General features: G+C 34.8%; 1 protein-coding gene across 6 annotated transcripts in view; it reads right to left on the bottom strand.

Annotated features, from left to right (window-relative positions):
- The window catches only part of LOC136847412 (uncharacterized), a 654,742-nt gene that overhangs the window by 226,931 nt on the left and 402,811 nt on the right, over nt 1-25,000 (bottom strand). For 2 of the 6 annotated variants that reach the window (XM_067119066.1, XM_067119074.1), the window contains exon 1: nt 24,036-24,249. The exons of 2 other annotated variants lie outside the window; for them this stretch is intronic. Coding sequence is in view for 1 of the 4 variants with exons in the window: in XM_067119068.1 (XP_066975169.1) it covers nt 16,544-16,666 (123 nt within the window). In the remaining 3 variants the exon portion in view is untranslated. Of the gene's footprint in view, nt 1-16,543; nt 17,672-24,035; nt 24,250-25,000 lie in introns of those variants that run through there. 2 more of the 6 variants (XM_067119068.1, XM_067119065.1) reach the window with 2 other exon arrangements.

Here is a 25,000-nt window from a genome sequence, read left to right as displayed (position 1 = left end):
TGAAATTTGGGGATTCAATATACAAACGATACTTGACTCTTTCTCCTGCAATACTAACCAAAACTAACTTGAGGAAATTAATCTGATTTTGTATCATGTCACCTTCTTTATCTATTCATACTTATTACTGTTATCATCTAACATGCCAGCCAGTTGCCTTAAACAACATTTCCGGTAATACCATTTGCAAACAAACGAATAATTCTTCCCTGCTTTACAAAAAACAAACGTCTGTGTGCGGCGGCCTACAGAATGGATTTTCTTATTTCGAAACATTTTTCCTATTATTTTTTGCTTCAATAATCTTAACTTCCTTCACAAAGTGTAGCTATGTGCAACTCTAATTTTCACACTGTTTGTTAATAACATATGACAACCTAATAGTATTTCTTTATTAATGTTCTGTCAGTTTCCAGTACTTTGCTCCGCGTAATTAGGTTCTTCATCATATACCTTAAGTATCCTATTATATATCATTTTAACATGTTCTTTCATTACTTAACTATGATTGTCATCTCTGAAAAATGCATAACGAAAGTCGCATCTATCTTGTTGTACTACCCACTCATTATAAACAGCATACTGTACTGTTTGTCTACAACTGACAATCTATAAGAAAGGTTTTGCATTTGTGTAATGTCAAAGGGTTTTCAGATTTTTCTTACAAGTTTTAATATTCCGATCTTGTCAGGGTTAACCGATTCCTGACTTGACTGTGACCTTTCTGGAATACTTCTACTCTGACTAATTTATAATATATTTTACTGTCATTTCACTAACTGATTCAGGAACAGAGTTACGCAAAAGGTGCTGTGATGTGCTCATATTTCAAGATTTTCGTGGTACTTGGGGAAAGGTTTTACGAAATCTCGCTGCTATCATTTCTTGAATGATCCAGTTTTTTTCCCTAAAACCCCTACTACTCCTCTGCCTCTCTTCCTGCTTCAATATCTCGTTATTCTACTGAAATTCTTTTACTCGAATTTCTACCCTCTTGATTGCAGGTGTTTAACGACTCGTGTTTCTCTGATCCTGAAATTTTCTTTGCCTCGACGATGTTCTGCTATTCTTGCTCTGAGCCTACATCTTGAAATTTCTCTTAATTTGGCAAGTACATACTACTTTCATACATGCTCCCTCTGTTGCGTTCCTGTATGAGAGGCACATTATACATACATACATACATACATATATACACATGTGTGTGTTTGCACATAAATATACTATACACAGATATATATTTATATATAACTACATATACACACATACATACATATATGCACACAAACACACACACATGTATATATATGTGTATGTGTGTTTGTGTTTATATGTATGTATGTGTATATTTATATATACATGTGTATATATATGCACACATACACACATACATAAGATATGAGTGTCTGTGCACATACGTACATATAACTATCGGCATAACGTAAAGTGATGTAAAGTAGCGTACGTGCAATAACGCTCACCAAGAACGCCTAATGATAAGAGAGAATGTGCAGTAAGTAGCACGTCTGTCAACGAGCCATCATTGCATCGGGTCAACGCCACGTGCATGACTCAACGCAGCCCCCGCAGACATTTAACGCGGAAGACAATCGATACAGAACAATCGACAGATATCAGTTACCGTTTCTTTTATGCATTTTTTTTTGGGGGGGGGTTTATTGCTTATGCATTTTTTTTTTTATTGCCTACTACTGCTAAATCAATATTAATAATGGTAAGAAATAGGAGAAAAGAAAACGATGCTACTATTAACTGGCACTACATCTCTTACATATACATATAAATGTATAATTTACGTCTTCATCTCTGACTCGTTATTAATACTTGCTACCTTAATATTAATTATGATAGGAAAGGGACGAAAAGGAATGCTAATAATGGTACTACTACTGATTATTATTACATCTCATACACAAGAATGTATATATATCTTATATCTTCATCTCCTACTGATTATAATATTGGAGCTAAAACAAGAAAACGACAAATATATAAAAAATAATATTCTTATCCTCCAAAAATTGGAAATATCGATAATATTCAATCTGAACACATCCTTAAATACTGCAGCATACTATGACACACCCCTTAATATTAACCAGTAAGAAATGCTGGATACGTATAAGAAAATTGTGCGTATCCCAAAGGATTCCCTGATTTTATATACAAAAAAAATTTCTATAAAAAGTTGTGGTATTAGGAGACCTGAATTTATGGTCATAGTCTATATATACAGTATATATATATATATATATATATATATATATATATATATATATATATTATATATATATAGTATATATATATAATACAGTATATAATTTACTATAAAACATCGCATGTTATAGTGATGGATCGTCAATATAAACATATATACATGTATATACATGCACACACATAAATATAATATATACAGTATATATATATATATATATATATATATATATATATATATATATATATATATATGTATATATATATATATATATATATATATATATATATATATATATATATATATCTGATAGCACATTAACGCATCCGCACATTAGGCCCCAGTAAAATCCTAAGCACACAAGGTATGGCCCAGCAACTTGGATGCATCGTCTAGCGCCACTCTCTTCAAAGGGAATAAGCTCATGGTGATTAATATATATATATATATATATATATATATATATATATATATATATATATATATATATATATATATATATAAATATGTATATATATATGTATATATATATATATATATATATACATATATATATGTATATTTGAACTTTTATCACATCACCGTGCCATTCAATATGCACAAACATTAAGCTACAAAATGCCCAAGGGGAATGTTAATTGATAAGTGGTTCATCACGTGACAGGTAGAGTGGTCTAGAGCGTCACTGAACGTCGATGGTATTCGTTGTTCGGCGGTTCGAGCCTGCCACGTGACGAACCACTTATCAATTATAATTCCCCCTTCGGTATTATTTCCAAGGCAGAGCGAATTGAATATTAAATGACATTTGTAGCTTAATGTTTGCATGTATATATATACATAATATATATATATATATATATATATATATATATATATATATATATATATATATATATATAAAATATATAATATATAAAATATAAATATAACTATGTATGTAGGTCTCTCTCTCTCTCTCTCTCTCTCTCTCTCTCTCTATATATATATATATATATATATATATATATATATATATATATATATATATATATATATATATATATATATATATATATACATATAATATTAAATATATGCTATATATATACAGATATATATATATATATATATATATATATATATATATATATATATATATATATAATGATCACAAAGACTATAATGCGTAAAAGCTATGAAAACAAGTCAGGAAGGTTGCTTGATATAAACACTCAGGTTTCTACGGCGCGATGTAGGTTAATTACACAGCGCAAGGTTGTAGACACAAAATCAAGGAGGTCGGTTTTAAAGCATTGTTGTTGATGAAATGCGCAAGGTCAGTTATAGCTTGCAAAAGAGGTCGGTTAAAACACGCAAATCTGGTCGGCGATGCTACCAACTGACTTAACTAGAAACCATACGAGGGGTACCAGGCGCCAGTTCACTAACGCTTTTGAATCGTTTATTTGCCAGTGTGGATGATGATGAGACCACTGAAGTTAAAACAGCCATATATTACTGGAACAAGTACCTACAGCTGTAAATATGCTTTAAATTAAGACTGATGAAGAGTTAGAGGAATTTATTTCTGGTGATAGAAATTCATTCCTCGCTATAATGTGGTTCGGATTCCACAATAAGCTGTAGGTTCCGTTGCTAAGTAACCATTTGGTTCTTAGTCACGTAAAATAAGTCTAATCCTTCGGGCCAGCCCTAGGAGAGCTGTTAATCAGCTCAGTGGTCTGGTAAAACTAAGGTATACTTAACTTTTTTAAATTAAGAGTCTTCGAAATAACATTTTATCATCTCACACGCATCAATCCTTAGTGTTTAATTGAATACAAAAGCAATCAAAAACTGAAAATTGAAAAATGAGTATGGAAATTAGCAATTAGCAAAATTAATGGCAAATAATTATGAATGGCAACGAGCAAGGTTGTGGTTACCTCCACTTTTAAAATATACAATCGTGTTTATGTATAACCAAAGTAATGGTATAAAGCAAATTATTATATATATATATATATATATATATATATATATATATATATATATATATATATATATATATATCATAAAGTCGGTCTTTAATTCACGTATTATATTTCACGGCGGCCATGACTAGAACCCTCCTGTAATCAATGTGTCGACCAAAATCCTTGGCGTGCCTGAACATTCCAGATATGTCTGAGCCAAGCCTTAGTGTTAAGCTACCTACCCTCCCAGATTAGCCAAACTCTTTTCCAAGGGTGCACTGCTGAGAGAGTAATTTCTACAGAGGCAAATACTGGTAATCGAATGCTCGATTGGCTTTGGCTAGCGGATATATGAGGTTTCTATAAACGTTTGAAAGTAAGACTTTTTTTGCTCTAAGTCGATTTCAGTATAACGCGCGTGACCCGGTGGGAGATTTTATTGGATCTGAGGCCAATGTTCTCAATAATTCAGTAGCCCTGCCTGAGAAAAATAGTGGGCGGTCGCGAATTCATTTTTCAAGATAGTTACGTGAACTAGGACGCGAATGAAATGAAAGAATCACTCATTTTTTTCAATGTAAGATGGTAACCATGACCATATACAGTATATGTAAGAAAATCCGAATATTTGTTCTGTTTACACAGTGAAATTACTTCTCTAAATGTCTAAATATAAAGCTGTTTATTATTTTTCTTACAGGTATTGCAGTTAATTTTGGGAACCAAGAGTGTAGGGGCGTTCAAAACCCGAAAATTTTCCATTGCGTGACTGTTGGTGTTAAAACAACAGCTATTTATCTACAGTTAAATCAAGTAAATGCATACACTTACCAAACTGGTGTGCACAAACATTAGTCTGTACAGCCTTCAGTGATGTACATGGAAGAATTCATAGAGTGGTCCAGTACTTGTTTTCAACAACTTGTTTGAATTAGCTAAATGAAAGGCCTTCAGTATTAATATTTAATTTAACTAAAAGAAACATCCCTCAACGCAAAATAGTTTTATTTTACAAATTACCTCAAATTTTGTGTGAAAAATATTGTCAAAGAAACGGCAGGATCATAACAAGATCAATATGGCTTCCGTGCCAGACTCTCTCTCTCTCTGGTAACGTGGGTAGCGCTTTGGCAAACTGGTTTGGTCCTGTTAAGTGCATGCCGTAGTGTGGACGTTCTCATTTGAATTGCAAGCTAACACCAGATTTATGTGGTTCTTTGTGGAAAAGAATTCCCAGGGACAAAGCGGCTACAGTCTAACGCAGAGGTCAGGCCGGACGGCGGCTTGCTTAAGAAATGTGACGAAACATTATTATAATTGCTAATGAAATTGTTATTATAATTATTATTATTACAGTTTACACCTACATCATGGTGGTATTTTTATCTACACGCTATTTTCCCTTGCCAGAAGATGAAAAACAAAATAACAAAGTATTTTACCATAGAATATGTAAATATGATAATTTAATTTCCTTTTAAAAATTCAATATGTATGATGTGAACTTGAATTTTTGTAAATGACTGTAAACAATATACAACTAAATTAAATAAAGAAAATTCCCTGTGGAGGGAGTGACCCTCTCCGGTTTTCGGCAAGTTTTTTTTTTTTTTTTGGTTGGTCACCCATGCAAGAACTGACCAGACCGAACGTTGGTTATCATTTACGATCAAATGACAGTAGGTATAAAAAAACGTTTACCGTAACTTGAATAGACGTTAAAAGTAAAACAGACTGATTAGATGTTGTTCTAAAGGAAATTTGTAACACTTCTAGAATCCCCGGAAATGATGACCTATTTTGAAAACTAAGAAAGAGCTATGTAGAAAGACAACAAGTGTGAAGAAAGTCATGTGAAAAATTCTAGTATTGTTGGATTCCGAAACAACTATAAATTTGGAAAAAAAACTGAGTTGGCTATTAAAATACAGAGCTGTTTCTAATACAACATTTGTGAGTTCCATCGACTTTTACATACTTCGGTAGACAGCTTTAGTTATGCATAAAGAACATATGACTGAAAACTTGTAATAAATAACTTGAGTAATAAAAACCTCAAGTAAAGAAAGCCATCTTCCACGAGAAAAAAAAACCTTTCAAACGACAGAGTGATTGATTATATACTGATTTATTGTCTGACATTATCTTCTGCCCAGTCAACAACGGGTTGTTGATGCCGTCAAACGAAGGAAATACCCTGATATCAAATCTGATAAAAGATCTAGCAAACGACTGTTTTATTAACAGCGAATGGCTGTATCACTCGATAATATCTTAATCCGCCTCAATGCTAACAAAGGTAAATGCAACTTGTCTTACCGATACGGCTGGGTTATCATCGATGTGTCAAAGAGAGATGCCGATACTAAAATTTTTTAAGTAATATTCATCGAAAGGGATATCCACCTTACAGCACATTTACACTTTGTAGCTTAGTTACACAATACGATTAGCTAAAATGTTAAGTATAAAGCTCTTCTGGCCAAACCTCTCGGTTTCTACCAAAACTGTCTGATCAAGAGGGAGTTTTCAAACCTTCACTGATTACGTCACGTATCTTGGTCTGGTTACTATCCTAAGAGTTGAATGCGGAACCAGAAATCATTATCTAAAAACAAATAAAAAAGAAAGAAAAACAGACAAATAAACACTGGCTCTCATGCTAAACAAATACTAACGACACTAAATCTCTGAGGGGAGAGGTTTGGTATACTCTAGACAAGAAATAAAAGCCTATTCAAGTAATGTTATCCGAATTCCTATCTTCATCATTTTGACCTAAATGCTCTATCAACAAGTGCGACTTAAAAGTGAGTCATTCTCTCTCTCTCTCTCTCTCTCTCTCTCTCTCTCAAATACCAGTTTCAAGACGATATTACGCCATCCACAAGTGTGAATCTCTCACTCGTGAGTTGTTTTCGTGCGACGTAACAGTTGATCTTATCTAGTATATGTCATGTTTGATATAAAAGAATTCTTCCTTTTCTCTTTCAGTGTCGTACGACTGGTAATGAAAGGTCGGCAAAAATCAAGGAATTTTTCCTTTTATTTTTGAATGAATATTTGATACTGAAGGGTTACAAACAAATACAGTGTATAAATATAGGAAAACTATTCTCGAAGGTTCCCGTCATGAAGCAAGGAATATATATTATATATTTTTTTGTTTGAAATACAAAGGCCATAATCCTAAGAACGTCACTACCCTGTTATCATTCGTTTTTCTCTTCCTGATGGCAATTTTTCGACTATACGTATTATGCACTTATGCATTTCTGATGGAATTTTCTTTCATGCACTGTTAAAAATAGGCGTGAACACAAAAGATTTCACTGCAAAAAATAACTTTCAACTTAGTGTTTGGATAAGAAATATTGCTTCTCACAATGTCGATAACAGAATTTATAACCCATTCCATGCTGTCTAAGCCCAGATAAAAGAGCAGGCTCTACGGGTTAAGCTCAAGTCTCTGTCTTAAAATAATAAATAATACACAATCTTGCCTTAAACCTTAGCAGTTTAGTGCAAGCAACACCAGGTCATAAAAAACCCGACTTCTACAATCATAATCTTTCCTTTAGCCTTCAAGGAGAGGGAAGGAGTTATCTCGGGCCTTATTTCCTTGATTTATTTAACCTCTCTTTTAAAAGATCAGTCCATCATTTTCTTACGAACTGGAACCCACTATTATACTATTTCAATTCCTTTCCTTACTTTGACTATGGAACTAAACAGGGTGATTTGTTACCAGCCAAGGATAACCACACAAAGCTCTCTACTTAATAACTCTCTCTCTCTCTCTTTCTCTCTCTCTCTCTCTCTCTCTCTCTCTCTCTCTCTCTCTCTCTCTCTCTCCACACACATATAAATTATATATATACATATATATATATATATATATATATATATATATATATATATATATATATATATATATATATATATATATATATATATATATATATCAACCCCAATGTAAGACACTTCACCGAAATAAATAGTAAAAAGTGTGCATTTTGGGATACACAATGCTCTACGTCTATAAAATGACAGCAGCTGAAAAGTGTTCTAATCCCGTTACGAAGCAGCAAAAGGTGAAGGTGAAAAAATTAATCTAGTTGGCAAACTCAAACACAAAAGTTATTATTCTTGCACAATCAGGGCCTTCGCAAATCTGTTTTATTTTCATCCTACCAACATCATAATCAAGATATTCAAAAGCTGTAAATATAACGGCATCAGTAAAGTAAACATGTATAAAAAGATTATAATACCGTGGATAAAAACTACTGATTTATTATTATTATTTTTCTGTCCACAGAATATACACTCCAGTTACACTCCGGCCCATGAAGGAATAGAAAATATTCCACCTGAGATGTCTGGTCTCCTTGCGACCGGTTGCCACTCCCACCGGACTCCTGAGTTTTACTACCAGTTTCGAGGCTTTCCTGTCCTTCACCATGATCAAGGGACCTTAGGCAATACAGTGTTTGTAGAAGAATACAGCGTTTGTAGAAGAATTGATGATAATAAATGAAAACAAAATCGTGATATATAATGCCTATAAGCAGCCCATGGCTTCTCCCTGATTAGAATTCTATTCTTACAGTAGCTGAGCTAGACTGGGATAACCGTCCTTCTCGGTTTCCCTATCTGACAGAACATAATTTTGCAGTCAGAAAAAACAACACGTCTCTGTAATAAACAGCGTATATAAAAAGGAAATAACTAGAACGAAGACGGAAACGGCGTTAAAACAAAGAAACGAGGAACAATAGGCATCGTAAAGTACACCGAAAAACAAAGCCGCAGACGATTGCCAAATAGCCATCCGCTGACGACTCAAGCGCCTTTAATCGTCGATTCTTTGTATTTGGATTCTTGTTACTTAATTACACGCCAGAGTCGATTTGATGCATATTGCCGCACATCCCAGTTGGTTCGTGAAGAAATGAATAAGTTTTTTTTGTTGACTGAAACACGTAAAAGACGCATAAAAACAAAGACATATATAACAAATATTTCTTATTGCTAGGAGGTAAAATAAGGAGTGCCAATTTATGAATAAGCACAAATACATCGTATATGAATAAACATTAAAACGACGGGTAAAACTAAACTACTACAGTGAGAATAAATATGCTTACAATTGGACAAAGAGCAATACACTCTAATACTTAATTTCAATTTAATAAGAACCAAACCATTATTTAAAAAAAGTTAAGTATACCTTAGTTTTACTAGACCACTGAGCTGATTAACAGCTCTCCATAGGGCTGGCCCGAAGGATTAGACTTATTTTACGTGGCTAAGAACCAATTGGTTACTTAGCAACGGGACCTACAGCTTGTTGTGGAATCCGAACCACAGTATAGCGAGAAATGAATTTCTATCACCAGAAATAAATTCCTCTAACTCTTCATCAGCCGGCCTGGGAATTGAACTCCGCAGCTCTACCGACTCACCAAACAAAAGCCCCAAACCATTATTCAAGCGATTACAACCTGGAATACATTAAGACAAAACGCTTATGAATATGGGTGATAACTTCTGAGCGAAAACTCTACCTAGCAAATTCATACAATTCTGTTCCCCGAGGTAACTGAGGAAACTGACTAATTGACAGTTATCCACGAACAAATCAATACCGTGACCTTCTACACTCACGAAGCTCAGCGACAGCCTAAATTTTGCAAAACTTTATTGACGCCAGAGAACTAACCCTCAATTAACGTGGCAATGTCACACAGACATCTTGAATCATGCATGATAATGCAAGCTAGAAGGCAGTAACTAAATAATTATGCGGATAAAGGAGTGGCAATGGCATACAATTATGCACTCCTGAGTCCAAGGCTTGGGGTCGTATCTGTGTGTGTGTGAGAGAGAGAGAGAGAGAGAGAGAGAGAGAGAGAGAGAGAGAGAGAGAGAGAGAGAGAGGAGCTGAATATAATTATGCACGCTTGAATCCAATGCTTGAAGTCGTATCTATGAGAGAGAGAGAGAGAGAGAGAGAGAGAGAGAGAGAGAGAGAGAGAGAGAGAGAGAGAGAGAGAGAGATTTAAAACAAACATTCTAAGCCGTGTTGCATTTCCAAGAAGACGAAGGGTGGGAGAACAACATCCCACAATAAATGAAAAAATTAAAAATAAGGAACGCCTGATAAAAAGAGAAACTGCTGACAACAATCACCACCCACAAGATCTCGACTCTTGGCAAGGCCCGAGCAACAAAGGCTAAATCGTATCATCACAAACCGTCCGTCGGGAAGGTTTCTTTTTAAAAGCAATGGCGCCTTCGATAATGTCAAGGCACAAGGGTATCTATTAGCAACTTCAGTTGTTCAGCCTTTGTTTTTTCTCGGTTTCCAATCCTTGCAGCTCCTTGAGTCCGTGAAGAAATAGGGCCATGAAAAAGTTTTTTTTTTTTTTTTTTCTAACCTCGATGCATCTAATGTCTCACTTCGGTATGTTCTTGGCAGGCAACGTACAGAGCAAGAGCAGCCTTAGTGATAATTTTCGGCTAATTTATCATTTAATTTTATTACGTCGTTACGGAAACTTAATGGGTGCAATACCACCCTGCATGTAATACATTCTTGTGCCTAAAGCTTAATGATTTCTTAGTTGCTTTCTATCGATATATTTATCATAATCCCCAACTCTTCGTCAAGCGATATTGTTATGGATCCTACACTATATACATCTCCTGCTCGATTTTATGAAATTTAGGCACTTTTGGCCATTCAGCGCTTAGGACAGTGAGAAGAGGAAGTTGTGTTTAGACAACAGGACAGAGCTCCAGAAAATAAAAGAGATGAAATACAAGGATCTAAAAGTGGAACTGTGAAAAAACCCCACATTTGCACTACAAAGTAACAGTTAAAGAGGTTGGACATCGAGACTGAAGAATGAAAACGGGAATGGATGTAAATTAAGAGGTTGAAGAGTGGGTGCAGGTAGGGGACGAAGGACGCTACAAACACCTTTTAGTAATGCCTACTGTGCATCACATGAGGTGCACTGACGGCACTAACCCACTAAGGTATTATTCATTCCCTAAATCAGTTGTACTTATATCCTAGACGTATCTATTTCTCTTCCTTTTCCTAGACGGGCACTTCAGGCTGAGGAGACTTCCTAGAAATCAAGTTGGACTTTCTGGCTCGTTTCACAAGAACTCGTTCACATCGTAAATAATAATAATAACTATTATTACCATTATCACTGACAATGAACATCCCATACGACAAACTTTCATAACAAATATAAATACGGAATACGGATGCCGTTTTCCCAGAAAGTCTTACAACTTTTTCTCTCAAAATTATTTTACAGTAATCAAGATCTAACCGTTGCTTTTAAGAAAACATCCGGGTTTTTAATTCTCCTGCGACAGTGGTTGCCACTTTTTTTGTGGGCAGCTCGTGATGAAACTTGGACTGTGCAAGTTGGTTCCTTTTATCTAAACCAGTTTTTCCTTGAAATAATTTTTGGGCACTTTCTCACATCTAATCTCTTTTTAATTACTACTTCTATCTGTAATACTTTCCCATAAATACTTGAAACCAGATAAGCGATATGTAATCTAAATATTCATTCACCTATGATCCCATTCTGTACGTAAGCACACAATGAACTACACATACTCAAGTGACTTCTGGAAAGTCTACAGTCTGCATTTCCAGTCAAGCTCATCATATTACTCACCTTTTATTCTTATCGTTTACGCGCGGCAACAAAATTTTGAAAGCTGCAATTATCTTAACGTCCTATTTGATAGTATCGAGGGCTCTCAAAATAAATCCGACTTAAGGCAAGGAGTCTTAGGCTATCGTAGATACTGCTGATATCGGAAGGCTCCTACCATCTCTCTTCCATGACTGAACTAAATTCAAAGTTCTGTATTATACTAGCAATGCAATTGATTCTTATAATCGGAATTCGCCTCTCTTCCACCCATGTGTTCCGAAATTTAAATCAGCTCCTTCCCCCATCAACCTCATCAAGTCAATGGGTAGTACCAGATCTAAGGTTCCTTTTATTTAATAATAATTCCTCCTGTATCTTAGTACAAATTCTTTATTCTCTCTTCCAAGAGTGGTACGACCGTCTTTGTGTATCTCAAGTTTCTCTTTATTGTCTTTGGGTCTTTTGTAATACCTTTGTGCGGTCTTGTGTACGGAAGCACACAAATAGACAATTATTAACTGTAAATAAAAGATACAAAACAGTCAGGCTGAACCGATTATTCTAACATTATTAAATCCTACACTAATTCTTAACTGAATGGACCTTTAACAATAGGCTAAATAAACTCTGAAAGGGCAAAATATACTTTAATTTTACTTGATATTTATCTCGACATTTTATCTTAATAACGACGAAAGTCACGAAAGACTGACTTGTTCGTAAAAACACACACCTTAAAAAATAAATGAAACTTTATCAGACTTTCAGACAAGAAATGTATCAACCAGAAGCAGTTGCCATTGCTGCTATGAAAGAATGCACAGGAGACGTCGCCAGAGACAACAAATTCCCTTATAGTGACTGAACGTCGCCTTCAGCTGCACTGAGACACAGTTACTAAGCCATTAAATGCTTCGCTTGCTATTTGTTTCTACCTTTACTGTCATGACGGCTACCGCCTCTACTGCTGCCGTAGTAGTCACTGTAGTAACAGTAACGGTCATCCATTTCATTGATAGTACTGAATACAAATTCCAAAGTTGTACATTTATTAAAAATATATACGTTAACTCTGCTCTGCTTCGACTTCTTCATTTATTGGTCACGTTAGCATTGCCAACAACGTTTTCTATTTATGACAAGACAATTAAATGAAAGTATAATCTCTCTCTCTCTCTCTCTCTCTCTCTCTCTCTCTCTCTATATCTATATATATATATATATATATATATATATATATATATATATATATATATATATATATATATGTATATATATACAACATGATGCGATTATATGTTGTGTATATATATCATACATATATATGTTGTATATATATATATATATTTATATATATATATATATATATATATATATATATATATATATATATAATCAATTATGCAATCACGTCAGAATGATGACATCTATTATTATCATGCAGATGAGGTTCACTATCTTCAATTTTTAAAATGATAATCTCTATCAGTATTCTCCCTCCACCTGGATCATATCCAATAATTTTCGCCACGAAAAATCATATTTATTCCACTGGCAGTTACCCAGAACACCCTCAAATGCTCAAGGGTTAATGAGCAGAGCAATTATCCATTGATCTTTACAGAGAACAATTAGGCAATGATTCTACGCTTCTCGATTTGCGGCCGTACAACAAATCACGATCCTCGATATCATTATTTCCATTAATTTTATAGTCATTATCAATTTTTTTGACGAGGCGACAGTGCCCTATTTGTAGAATTCTTTGAGTCCTTCTTATGCGGGAGGTGAAAATCCTAGCAAGGATTTCAAGGAGTTGGACAGGTCGGAAGATGACACGCCAAGAGAACGGATGAAATATATTACAAGAAAAGTTAAACTGCTGAAGAAGTGAAAATGCCGCAAAGAACAAAATTTACTCAGTAAGTGGTACATTCCCTTTACACACATATATAGGCCTATGTGTGTGTGCGTGTGTGTGAATTTAAGTAAATTTTGCACGCGTGACTTTCTTAATTTCTCTAATATTAGGCAACAAATATCGTTAAATACCGAATTCACTATTCCTTAGGCATATTTACACCCAGAGGGAAAGAGTGACAACTGATAAGTGCATCTGACCTGGCCAGGATTCGAACTTAAGCCTTTGGTCTAAATACAACAATTAACAGTCGACTTTGTCCACTCAATTATAACTGGTAAGTGCACCTGCCACGGCTATGAGAGCGAGTGTCAAAGTCGACTGTTTAATATTGTACCCAAAACGAAGCCCTTTCTCGAATCTGGTCGTGGCAGAGGCACTTATCAATATCATAACTCCCTTGGTGAGTAGGTGAGTGGTGGGTTTTATTGCCGATTCAGCAGTTTAAACGTAAATGTGACAATAATCATTATTTTTACTGTTCTTGTGAGTCATTCTCTGTCAGGGGAAACATTTTGATGTAATATATATATATATATATATATATATATATATATATATATATATATATATATATATATATATATATATATAAATCTATAATATGCACACAAAAGAACACAATAGATAGACAGACAGACAGGTGGATATCAAAGAAAAACTTCTAAAAGGTGGACATGGCATAGGAAATCAATACTGCAATCATTGCAACAAGCATCTATCAGATACTATAAAAAATCAAATAAAGACGTTCCACTGTATAAAAGATTGCTAACAATAATAATAATAATAATAATAATAATAATAATAATAATAATAATAATAATAATAACGACTGCATTACCTTGGAGCTATAAATAAGACTCGGCTTTGCCCGATAAAGCTAGCCGAATTTCACACGTAATTGCCTTGCCATCTCGTCTGTCCATGCTCTTCAATTGCTAACAACATTTGTAGGCGAAACTGTGAATTAGCGCAAAAATTTCACGAATTTCCTCATTATCTATTTACATGCTTATATACACTGACGTCAGTGCTCTGTGATGACGCAACACTTTTCTTCCTCCCATTATTTAAATTTTTATGGACATTTTACCTTGTTGCTTACTCCACTGGTTTTTAATGAAATCTATAAACAGCTCGTATTTTATAATAATATATGACACACTGTTCAAGTTACACTTTTGCCCCGTGTATAGTTATTCATGTAACCTCAGTTTTTCCCACTCTTGATTTAGCAAAACGCACCGAGTTTACCAATCCATTTATCCTTTCAGAAAAATCAAACATAACAGACGACAGCAATATATATATATATATATATATATATATATATATATATATATATATATATATATAGATGTATATGTATATTTATATCTGTATGCATGTATGTATGTATTATACATATGTGTGTGTGTGTGTCGGCGTTAAATATCCCAAAATATACATCAGGGTCAAGGTAAGCCTACTAGTAACCCGAAACTGAATTTCCCTATCTTGGAGTCAGTCCATTTACTTTAAGGTTTGACGATGATAAGAATTTCAAACATGACTACTGGTGATCTCATTATAATTATTATCATTACTATTATTCGCCCAAGGGCACAACAGCAATAACAACAGCAGCAGTAAGAACAATAACATCAACAAAACATAACAATGATAAAAATAAGACTCCCACACAAACATTACGTCTTTGAGTGCAAATTAAGAAAGAAATAATTAATAATAAATTCACCTCAGTCCCCAACACTGTCAGGGTGAAAGAAAGTAACTTGCAACATTAATGACGACAACGCTCTACTTGCGGCTGAGATAAAACCACTTGACAAATATGACTTTCTCGTAAAGCCTTATCATTCCATTACATAATGAGACAAATATAAATGTGAGGAAACAAATTGAAAAGTTAATGGGAAAAACCTATCTGGAAGGTTGGAGATAACTAAGTTATTAATATGAAAAAGATGCAACAAGTAAAAAATGTCTTAAGAGTAAGTATGCGTATGAGTGTTGGTGTGCATATTATATATATATATATTATATATATATATATATATATATATATATATATATATATATATATATATATTGTATATATATTGCATATACTGTGCATATACTGAGTATATTTATATATCTAAATACATACATTTGTATAGTACTATATATACAATACTTAAGTACATGTAAATGGATTTTCACTGGTGCCTACAGGTTTGTTGGAAATAATTATGGATGCTATCTACAGAAATATAAAAAAACCTTTGTTTTTAAAAGCCTATTATATTTACCTGTACACCAAAAATAAAAAAAAGGGGTTGTAGTCAGGACAGTGTGTTATCCTTGCACCCGGTCAATCCGAAACAAGAGCTGCCTGACAGATGTCTGGCAACTCCGCAAACACGGGAAACTTCAGGGAAAAGACAAACGGGAGACAACACCAACCACAACTTGGCATCTAACGCAGCTTCTATTAGGCAAAAAACAGGCGTTAAACAGATATTCAGAATAAACAGAATTTTCGTAACATTTCAGTAAGTAATAAAAGACAGTCATAGAAGACCAAACGACAAATCTACAAGAAAAATACGAATGAAGTAATAGCAAAATTAACAGTAATCATCGCACATCTGCACAACACCCAAACAACAACATACATTTGAATCGAGCGCTCTTCTCTCTCTCTCTCTTGAGTCGCCAAGAACCAGCATCGGTGTGATAATCTTACCTTCCTATGGCGTGAACGTTTGAAATAAGGCGAGAAACCCTGGGGTTTCTCTGTCCTTGGCCCCAGTTGGCAACCCCAGGCTGGTCGGCTGGTGGGTCTCTTCTCCTCTTGGCACTCTGGCATAGGATTAAAACGCGGATTTTAAAGTTTCGCTAAAGTAAGGGGAACACCCCAGCGTCACAGCGAGGCCCAGCTAAAGGCACACAAACACGCGCTTCTCCTCGGTCACCACCAACCACAGACTTTCTCGTACAGAAGCCTGATTCACATGGTTCAGACATGCAAGATCACGGCTCCGCCAACCAGTGAGACTCGATCCACGTTGAGCCGTTCAGTACAACAATGATATTGACGTCTATCCCAAATCGATGGGCCGCTTCATTCTGGGTTGTTCATTTCTTTACGTAAAAGCCAACTCCTTTCAGACCGTTTCCCCAACTCGCATGTGTCTAAACTGTCGCCAAGAAGCGGCTAAACTACAAACATTACCTCGAGTACATCACTCCCCCTAAAAACATTGTTCAGCTAAATTCGCACCGAACACGACGGGGAATCAAACACGGGACGACACAGCGGAGAACACGTGCACTGAACCAGATGTCACCACAACTAATGACTAAAATTGTCACCTTTTTTTTCTTCATCACAACTCCCTCACTTTGTGTCTCGGCACCCTGGCCTCAGCCACTACCACTGGCACACACGAACACGATATAGCCCGTGTGTCAGCACAACACCGCTACTCCGCACTATGTTATAAAGCCAGCTGACGCAACGCTGATTATGCATTCGCTTCTAGTCACTTTCCGTACATTTTCTTGCTTCTACTCTCTTCATGAGGGTACCAGCAGCAGCTAAATCAATTTTCATGGATTCTAAGTAAACAGATAACTGCATTACAAGAAAGTATTGGCTGCAGAATCATTTTCCTTTATTTTCAAACCGGTAATATTGAATTATTAATAATCGATGTTAGTAATATGTTAACTCGAATCTGATTCCAGGTTGCGTTCGATTCACATATGTGGTTTAGGTAACTACTATTCACAAACATCACGAAAAAAGCGCCACGTCATGCCGAAAAGCACAAAGCCTTTCTCTCGAAGCTGACTCTTGCACACTCGAAGAAAAACAGGCACAAAACACCTCGAAAACAGTAAACAAAGAATTTCCTGTATTTTCGTCTCTTCTCATTCTTTGTTATCTTACAGCCATATCCGGTTTACCATGAAAGACGCCCTCTCCATTGCAAAATAAGACTAGCAAGAAATAAGATGCACGTCATTTACTATATAATTTTCGCGACCTTCATTTTTGTCATCGAAAAGGAGCAAATCTTACGAAAGTTACCAAGAAGTGAAAATAATTTATAGCAAAAGAATAAAGTGCATGACGTATACAACAATTATTGTTTGTCTAATTACACATACGCACACACACATCTATTTATCAATCTATATCTGTCTACTCATCCATCTATCTATCTATATGTGTATGCATATATAATTGAAGTTTCATTAAGGATATTACAGATTAATTGATTGTCAAATTTAGCTGCCCAAAACACAACGAACATAGTTTTACATTTATATGTTTTGGAAAAGGGCTCTGATTTTAAATGGATATGGCGCCGACATTCCTCCCATGCACTAGTTCCACTATAAACAAGCATATACTGAATTTGTAAATTAAAGTATATTCTTGTAATCTGTAAAAATGTTTTCCTCTGGGAGAATGGTATAAGAAGCACTAGGAATGAGAATGTTTTCAATACGATCTTTCTTGTACAACAAATATATAATTAAATGTACCCTATATATATATATATATATATATATATATATATATATATATATATATATATATATATATATATATATATATATATATATGCAGAGTCCCTTAACCTTAAAACAAAAAGCGCTACCTTACTAGATCGATATACGAATAAATCAATAGATACGAGTCACCATCCCACAGAAAATGGAGAACACAGTGCTCAGGAGAGAGGCGCAAAGAGCACAGTGCATATTCGAAGCGTGCTGTACCGCACAGCCCAAGGTCTTGGTACAGCCATCGCTGGGACCTAAATTCGCATGTTCGAAATAGACGAACACTTGTACACGCTGCTATTCCTAACCGGTATGACTGGATTTACAAAACGTCAAACGACCTTAACTTGATATCACGTGAAACTGTGCACTTAAATGTAGTTTTCTTTTCATTCTGTTTCTGTTTCTTTTTGCGTTGAATCATATATTTAGTTACCTTTTTCCACGACGCTTACGATGAATATTCAGTGCTGAATGATACTGCGTAACATAACATTAATCACTACCACCAGTAAAAGAGTGAAGGAATAAAGTTTGTAGCTCTTGCAATAATCAGTAGAAAGATGGTAAAACATACACACATCGCTTGGTAAAATGGTAGTCAGTAATGGCGTTTTTCCGAATGGTCCCCCGTATTTTGAGAAAAGAGTTCATTACGAAATTTATTTTGCTTTCTCTTTATGCACATACACTCACACACACACATACAGACATACGTACATTATACGTATGTATGTATGTATGTATGTATGTATGTATGTATATATAATCTTCGTGTGTATTTTATTTTAATCCTTACAGCAGCAGGAAGAAATTACCAAGATTTTGTCTTTATTACAATATATCTAAAAATTTTCTTGAACACAGTTTCTTCTAAAGACGAGCCCTCGGTAATCTTTGTACATAGATATAGATATAATCATATAATATATTTAAACGTGCATACACACACATAAATACACACACACACATATATATATATATACATATATATATATATATATATATATATATATATATATATATATATATATATATATATATATATATACGTATATATACATATTGCCCCGCACGGGAGCAGAAATACAAAGATTACCGAGGGTTCGTCTTTAGAAGAAATCATTTTCAAGAAAATTTTTAGATATATTGTAATGAAGACGAAATCTTGGTAATTTCTTCCTGCTGCTGTAAGGATTAAATACACACAAAAAGATATATATATATATATATATATATATATATATATATATATATATATATATATGTGTGTGTGTGTATATATAATGTACGTATGTCTGTATGTGTGTGTGTGGAGTGTGTGTACATAAAGAGAGAGCAAAATAAATTTCGTAATGCACTTTTTTCTCAAAATACGGAGGAACATTCGGAAAAACGCCATGACTGACTACCATTTTACCAAGCGATGTTTTCTTCAAGTGTTCGATAGTACTAGAATTTACCTCTTGAGGTGCAAAAACATATTCACGTTAAAGTCAATCTTTTATATTTCTTTTAAAAAATTCTATTTCCTTAAAAGATAATCATAATACATAAAATAGCCATACGGTCCTAAAGCCTTTGGATAGCAAAGCAGAAGCATACAGGCTGAGCGTGGAGGAGCTGTGAATATTAGGACTGAAATGACATGCATAATATTTTATCTCTTTTCAATGTTATTAACAACGATCAGTGAACCGTTCGGTCGCAGGCCAATAGTGATTAGAATCTTGAGACTGAAAGTTCGCTATAAAGGATAGTTCTTCTGTCATTGAAGCATTATCAGCTAAGACGATTACACAACCTGTATTTATAAATCAAACGATAACTTATTTCGTACACAAGTGCATAATTGACTTCATTTTACTAATTTGTAAATATGTGTTTTTGTTAAGTGTGTGTGGCGGAATGTACAATTATGGATAAATTTTATCTATCTATCTATCTATCTATCTATCTATCTATATATATATATATATATATATATATATATATATATATATATATATATATATATATATATATATATGCATGCACGGGCGCGCCAATCACGAGCATTAACACGTAATCACATAATGTGTGTTAAAACCACGAAAGGAAAATGAAAAACCTGGCCGGTACTAAAAGTACATATTATATATATATATATATATATATATATATATATATATATATATATATATGTATGTATGTATATGTATGTATGCATGTGTATGTATATATATATATATATATATATATATATATATATATATATATATATATATATATATATATGCAGCTACAAGTGTTTTTGAGCTGCTTTGTATTTTGCACGTGGATTTCCTTCATGACTAAGCAATGAAGACGAATACTTGGCAATGAAAGCTGCCTCGTTTATTTACTTCACCACCCATTGCTGGGGTAGACGCCCTAAGCTTTAACCACAAGAAAACATAATCATACACACACGCATTTATAATTATAATAGTAAGCGCGTTAAGAAGGGCTATTAGGGACAGTGGTAATTAAGAAGGGAGAAGGAGAAATAACGTGTCCCAGATCCCCCAGAGATTCTGGACCCTATTATAGCGCAGACCGAAGAAGTCTTATGATATCACAACAGTGTGTTCTCTTCCTCATCTTCCATTTCTTTTTTGTTTTTGTTTTATTCTTCTCAAGACTGTTGTCTCGTTTTTCTATAACGTCGGTCGCCATTGCGTTGGTAATGTTCGTGTAAGGCCACGCCTTCCCTTTTTATTTTATTTTATTTTATTTTACTTTATTCTTTTAATACTTGGGTGGCCTTCCCTGATGGCAACTTTCCTCAGCCGCTCCTCAGGGAGTGGCCATGAGACGTCCATAGAAGAATAATAAAAGGGTCTTTATAAACTTGCAATAAACCTCTGGCATCGGATGAACGCCTCCAACGCACTTTGAATATTAAGGGATCGCACAGAAAAGCAAGAAAATACACCAGGCTACGTCATATACAATACGACTGTCTACTCTATTTATAAACATGATTATCCATCATCCACAGCCGTTCTCCCATCCGCTAAGCAGATAAAATACCAGTAACAAACAAAATTAAAGTACTAAGAAATGTAAGATAACCGAATGAAAGAATTTCCAAGGATGGAAGAGATAATGCAAGCATTCCAAGGCTTACAGAGATAGTGTTAGTGTTCCAAGGACAACAAAAATATTGCTGCACTTTCAAGGATGAGAGGTGATGATGCCAGCTCTTCATCAACACCTAATCAAGGATAACATGCGTCTCATAATAATCAACAATGTTATGGACCTCATCAGAAGGAAAGTAATACTAGTTTTAAAAGAGGGCATCAGAAGGTTAAGGATGGATGAGATATGCATTTCTTATTTTCCTAAGCCTAATAACAAAAACAATATAAAATCGCATGGAAATTTAAGTTGCGATATCTAAGACTCTATCGGAAGTAATTATTTGAATGATTCTGATAAATTATTCACAGATGTTATGTCCAATGTAAGCACTACAATAGCAAAGGACACCAACAGTCAAGTAGGCATTTCTACTGTTGACTGATTGTAAATTACCTGGTGTCAAAATGACTGCGTCAAAGTGACTAGGTTCACTAGTGACGATGGGGTACTTCAACGAACCACCGAACTGTCAAATAAATTAAATCCCAGTCATCAACTGGAGAAGATCTAACAGTAAATCTCATTCAGGTTCACATAACATGTTTATCGTTCTATTCTGAGGAAACATGCTTTATAACTTGAATTTGCTGTAGACAAAACCCAGTTATATGAATGACAACCACATTATCTAACCATTAATCCTTCACTGTTGCCACCACAAAGACGAAAGGCAAGATTACAGGTCTCCAATGACAAGAATATGCATACTCAGTAAAAATTCACAGAAATATATGTGATAAAGATAAATAAGACATCCACACACAAAAAGTCAAATACATGATAAGTATTTTCCTTACACATTGCAGTGAAGAACTAAAAAGGGTGACAAAAGGAATTCCAATCACTCTATACGCATGGCAACTTGTATACAGTCACAATCCCTTTGTTTACAACGAAAAACACGAACCGAGTAGTCAATCAGTGCATCATTAAAAGCTGCCAACAACCGACTTAAAGGAAACCTAAACATGTTTTGTGTATACAGACGCATTTACTGTATCGGGACCCAATAATCCCACAAATCTTATAATCCCGTCCTACACCAACACCTTACCATTCGGTCCAAAAAAACAAAAACATTTTGTAAGTCTGTCCTACACCTACAGTTTATAGAGTGGACCTACACAAACAGTTTTTTATGCATGCGCCAGGTCATTAAAACTATATTTAAATGCAGTGGTGGATTTTTCTAAGTTAATTACAGTTTAATTAACGAGGCGAATGGTTCAGTTAGGTAGCCATAAACCGAAACCAGGATGTCTTGCAAACAATCACGTGGGTAGTAGTGAAGACATGTTCCATTTTGTTTTTTATTTGCTTTATAAATTTCTGGTCGATTTATTTTCAAGCAAAGACTGACGCGGATACAACTTTAGTGTTAAACAGACAAAATCATGCCTAAAAGTGGGAAGGCTCGAAGAAAGACGGAAAGCGGAAGGGGAAGGACGAAGTAATTTGACTTGAGAACAAAAAGACCGTCACTTACTCTTGTAGCTCCGCCCTGAAGACGTCACATTTGGTACCAGTCCACAGATTCCTTACATAATAATAAAAAAAAAGAACAATGTATAACGATATACTCCTTTGTTTGAACAACGATAGTCTAAGGATAATGAACCCTAAGTTTTTTTTTTTTTTACTTTTAGACTTTTTACTTTTCTCTAACCTCTGACTCCTATACAAGCACGTAGAATGAAAGTGCTTTGAGCTGAGTTTCGGGACGGCACGTTGCGTTCCAAGGGTCGGAACTTACCATCTCAGCCATATCTTACATAAGTGTCAGTTTTGACAGGAGGAGTCTCGACCCTCTTTTACATTGGCTTTATTTTTTAACAAATGGACACACTTGTATAAACTAAGAGACGCTAACGTACTCTCAAGCTAGAATGAATTCGGACCTTGAGCAAAAGCCAGCGCTTTCTCTCTAATCGGTCTTGATTAGAGAAGTGCCAATGATGTATTCTAAGTATGCTCGGATTTGCTACAAGATTCCTGAAAGTAGGACAAAGTGTAAGAGTGAAGGAATAACCACTATTTAGATCAAGATATATAGGTCGCTCTTGTGACGAAAAATCTATGTTGTGAACCTGTTGTCGCTACCATTCACAACAACCTCTGCGGCTGAGTCGTATGTTTGTGCTAGATCTGACAACACAGCATATGTTTTTCGCTTTATTTTTGCAGGATGTTTTAACAGTGAGCAATATATGAAAACTGCAAGCTAAGTATGCTATTTACTGACAGTAAAATCAAACAAGTCTCCAAGCACCACACGGAAAAACTAACCAACAAAGTCTTAGAGCACCTGTCCCCTGACACCTGTCTTCAAAGTCCTCTGTCCTAGCACCTTTTTCCTTATCATTTATTTTACGTATATTTATAGCATCATTCAGAGAGTCGTTATATACATAAAAACTACATTTAAACAAGGCACAGTAATTTAACAATGTATATTAGATATGTAAAAAGCAAATACCAATGTCATCTCTCACCTCAAAAAAACATTGTTGTCACTTCCTCCTCTTCCTGTATGATTATTTTTAATCTACGCAAATGAAGAAACTGTCTCTAGATTTAGACTGTTCACTGAAACTTAAGCAAGACAGCCGAATCGCATGACCTTAAAACCCCTACAGGAAAACAAACCAAAAACAGATCCAGCTTTCCCTGATACGTTCGTGAGTCTATTCAGACGAAGCTCGGTTTACACTGAAAACTCGGACGGCCGAGGTTGGTATATAATCTTAGCAACATGGATAAAGATAAAAATTCTTGATATCGAAAAAGAGCATCTTATTTTTTCAGCGGCACGTTTAATAACGTTATCAATGAGTCGTTATCATGCACAACCGATGGCTGTAAACATAGCAGATAAGTTACACACAAATTATGCACTCACCCTATTACACTGTTTATATATCTCTCGTTGACCGTGTATAAGATGTGACGAGAGTTATCTAAATCTTATCAAATCAAATGGAGGAGCAATTAAAATGTAGCATCGATACAGTCTCTTCGTTGAAGTGTTTAGTGCTGTTCACTTTGGCTTCATCAGAAAAGATTTCCAAAACAAGTGGCGGTCTTTGCAAGTTTAGTTAGTCAAACTCATAAGAAAAAGGCCAAGAAGTCATTAACTTTCCAAGAAAACTTGCAGAGAAAAGAATGGTCAAAAGGGAAAACCAACGAAACATAACAAAGAGAGGAAATATATAATTCCCATAAGACAACAAAAGAACAGTTAAATAAACACACCTATGCGGATATAAACAACAGAAAATTTAGAGCAAGGGGGAGTGGCACTAATTAAAGTGGCATCAAGGTAATTAATGCATTAACGTCCTCAGTGATAAGGTTTGCACGTGCAGGATGAGTTTTTTCGTACAGGGCAGATCCTTGGAGGCTTGGCCGAGGTCACATAACGTTAGCTTGTCAGATGAATATACTCTTCACAATGTGC

Source organism: Macrobrachium rosenbergii, chromosome 16 (genome assembly GCF_040412425.1).
Source record: "Macrobrachium rosenbergii isolate ZJJX-2024 chromosome 16, ASM4041242v1, whole genome shotgun sequence".
Classification (NCBI taxonomy): domain Eukaryota; kingdom Metazoa; phylum Arthropoda; class Malacostraca; order Decapoda; family Palaemonidae; genus Macrobrachium; species Macrobrachium rosenbergii.
This window is presented reverse-complemented; position numbering and strand designations above follow the sequence as displayed.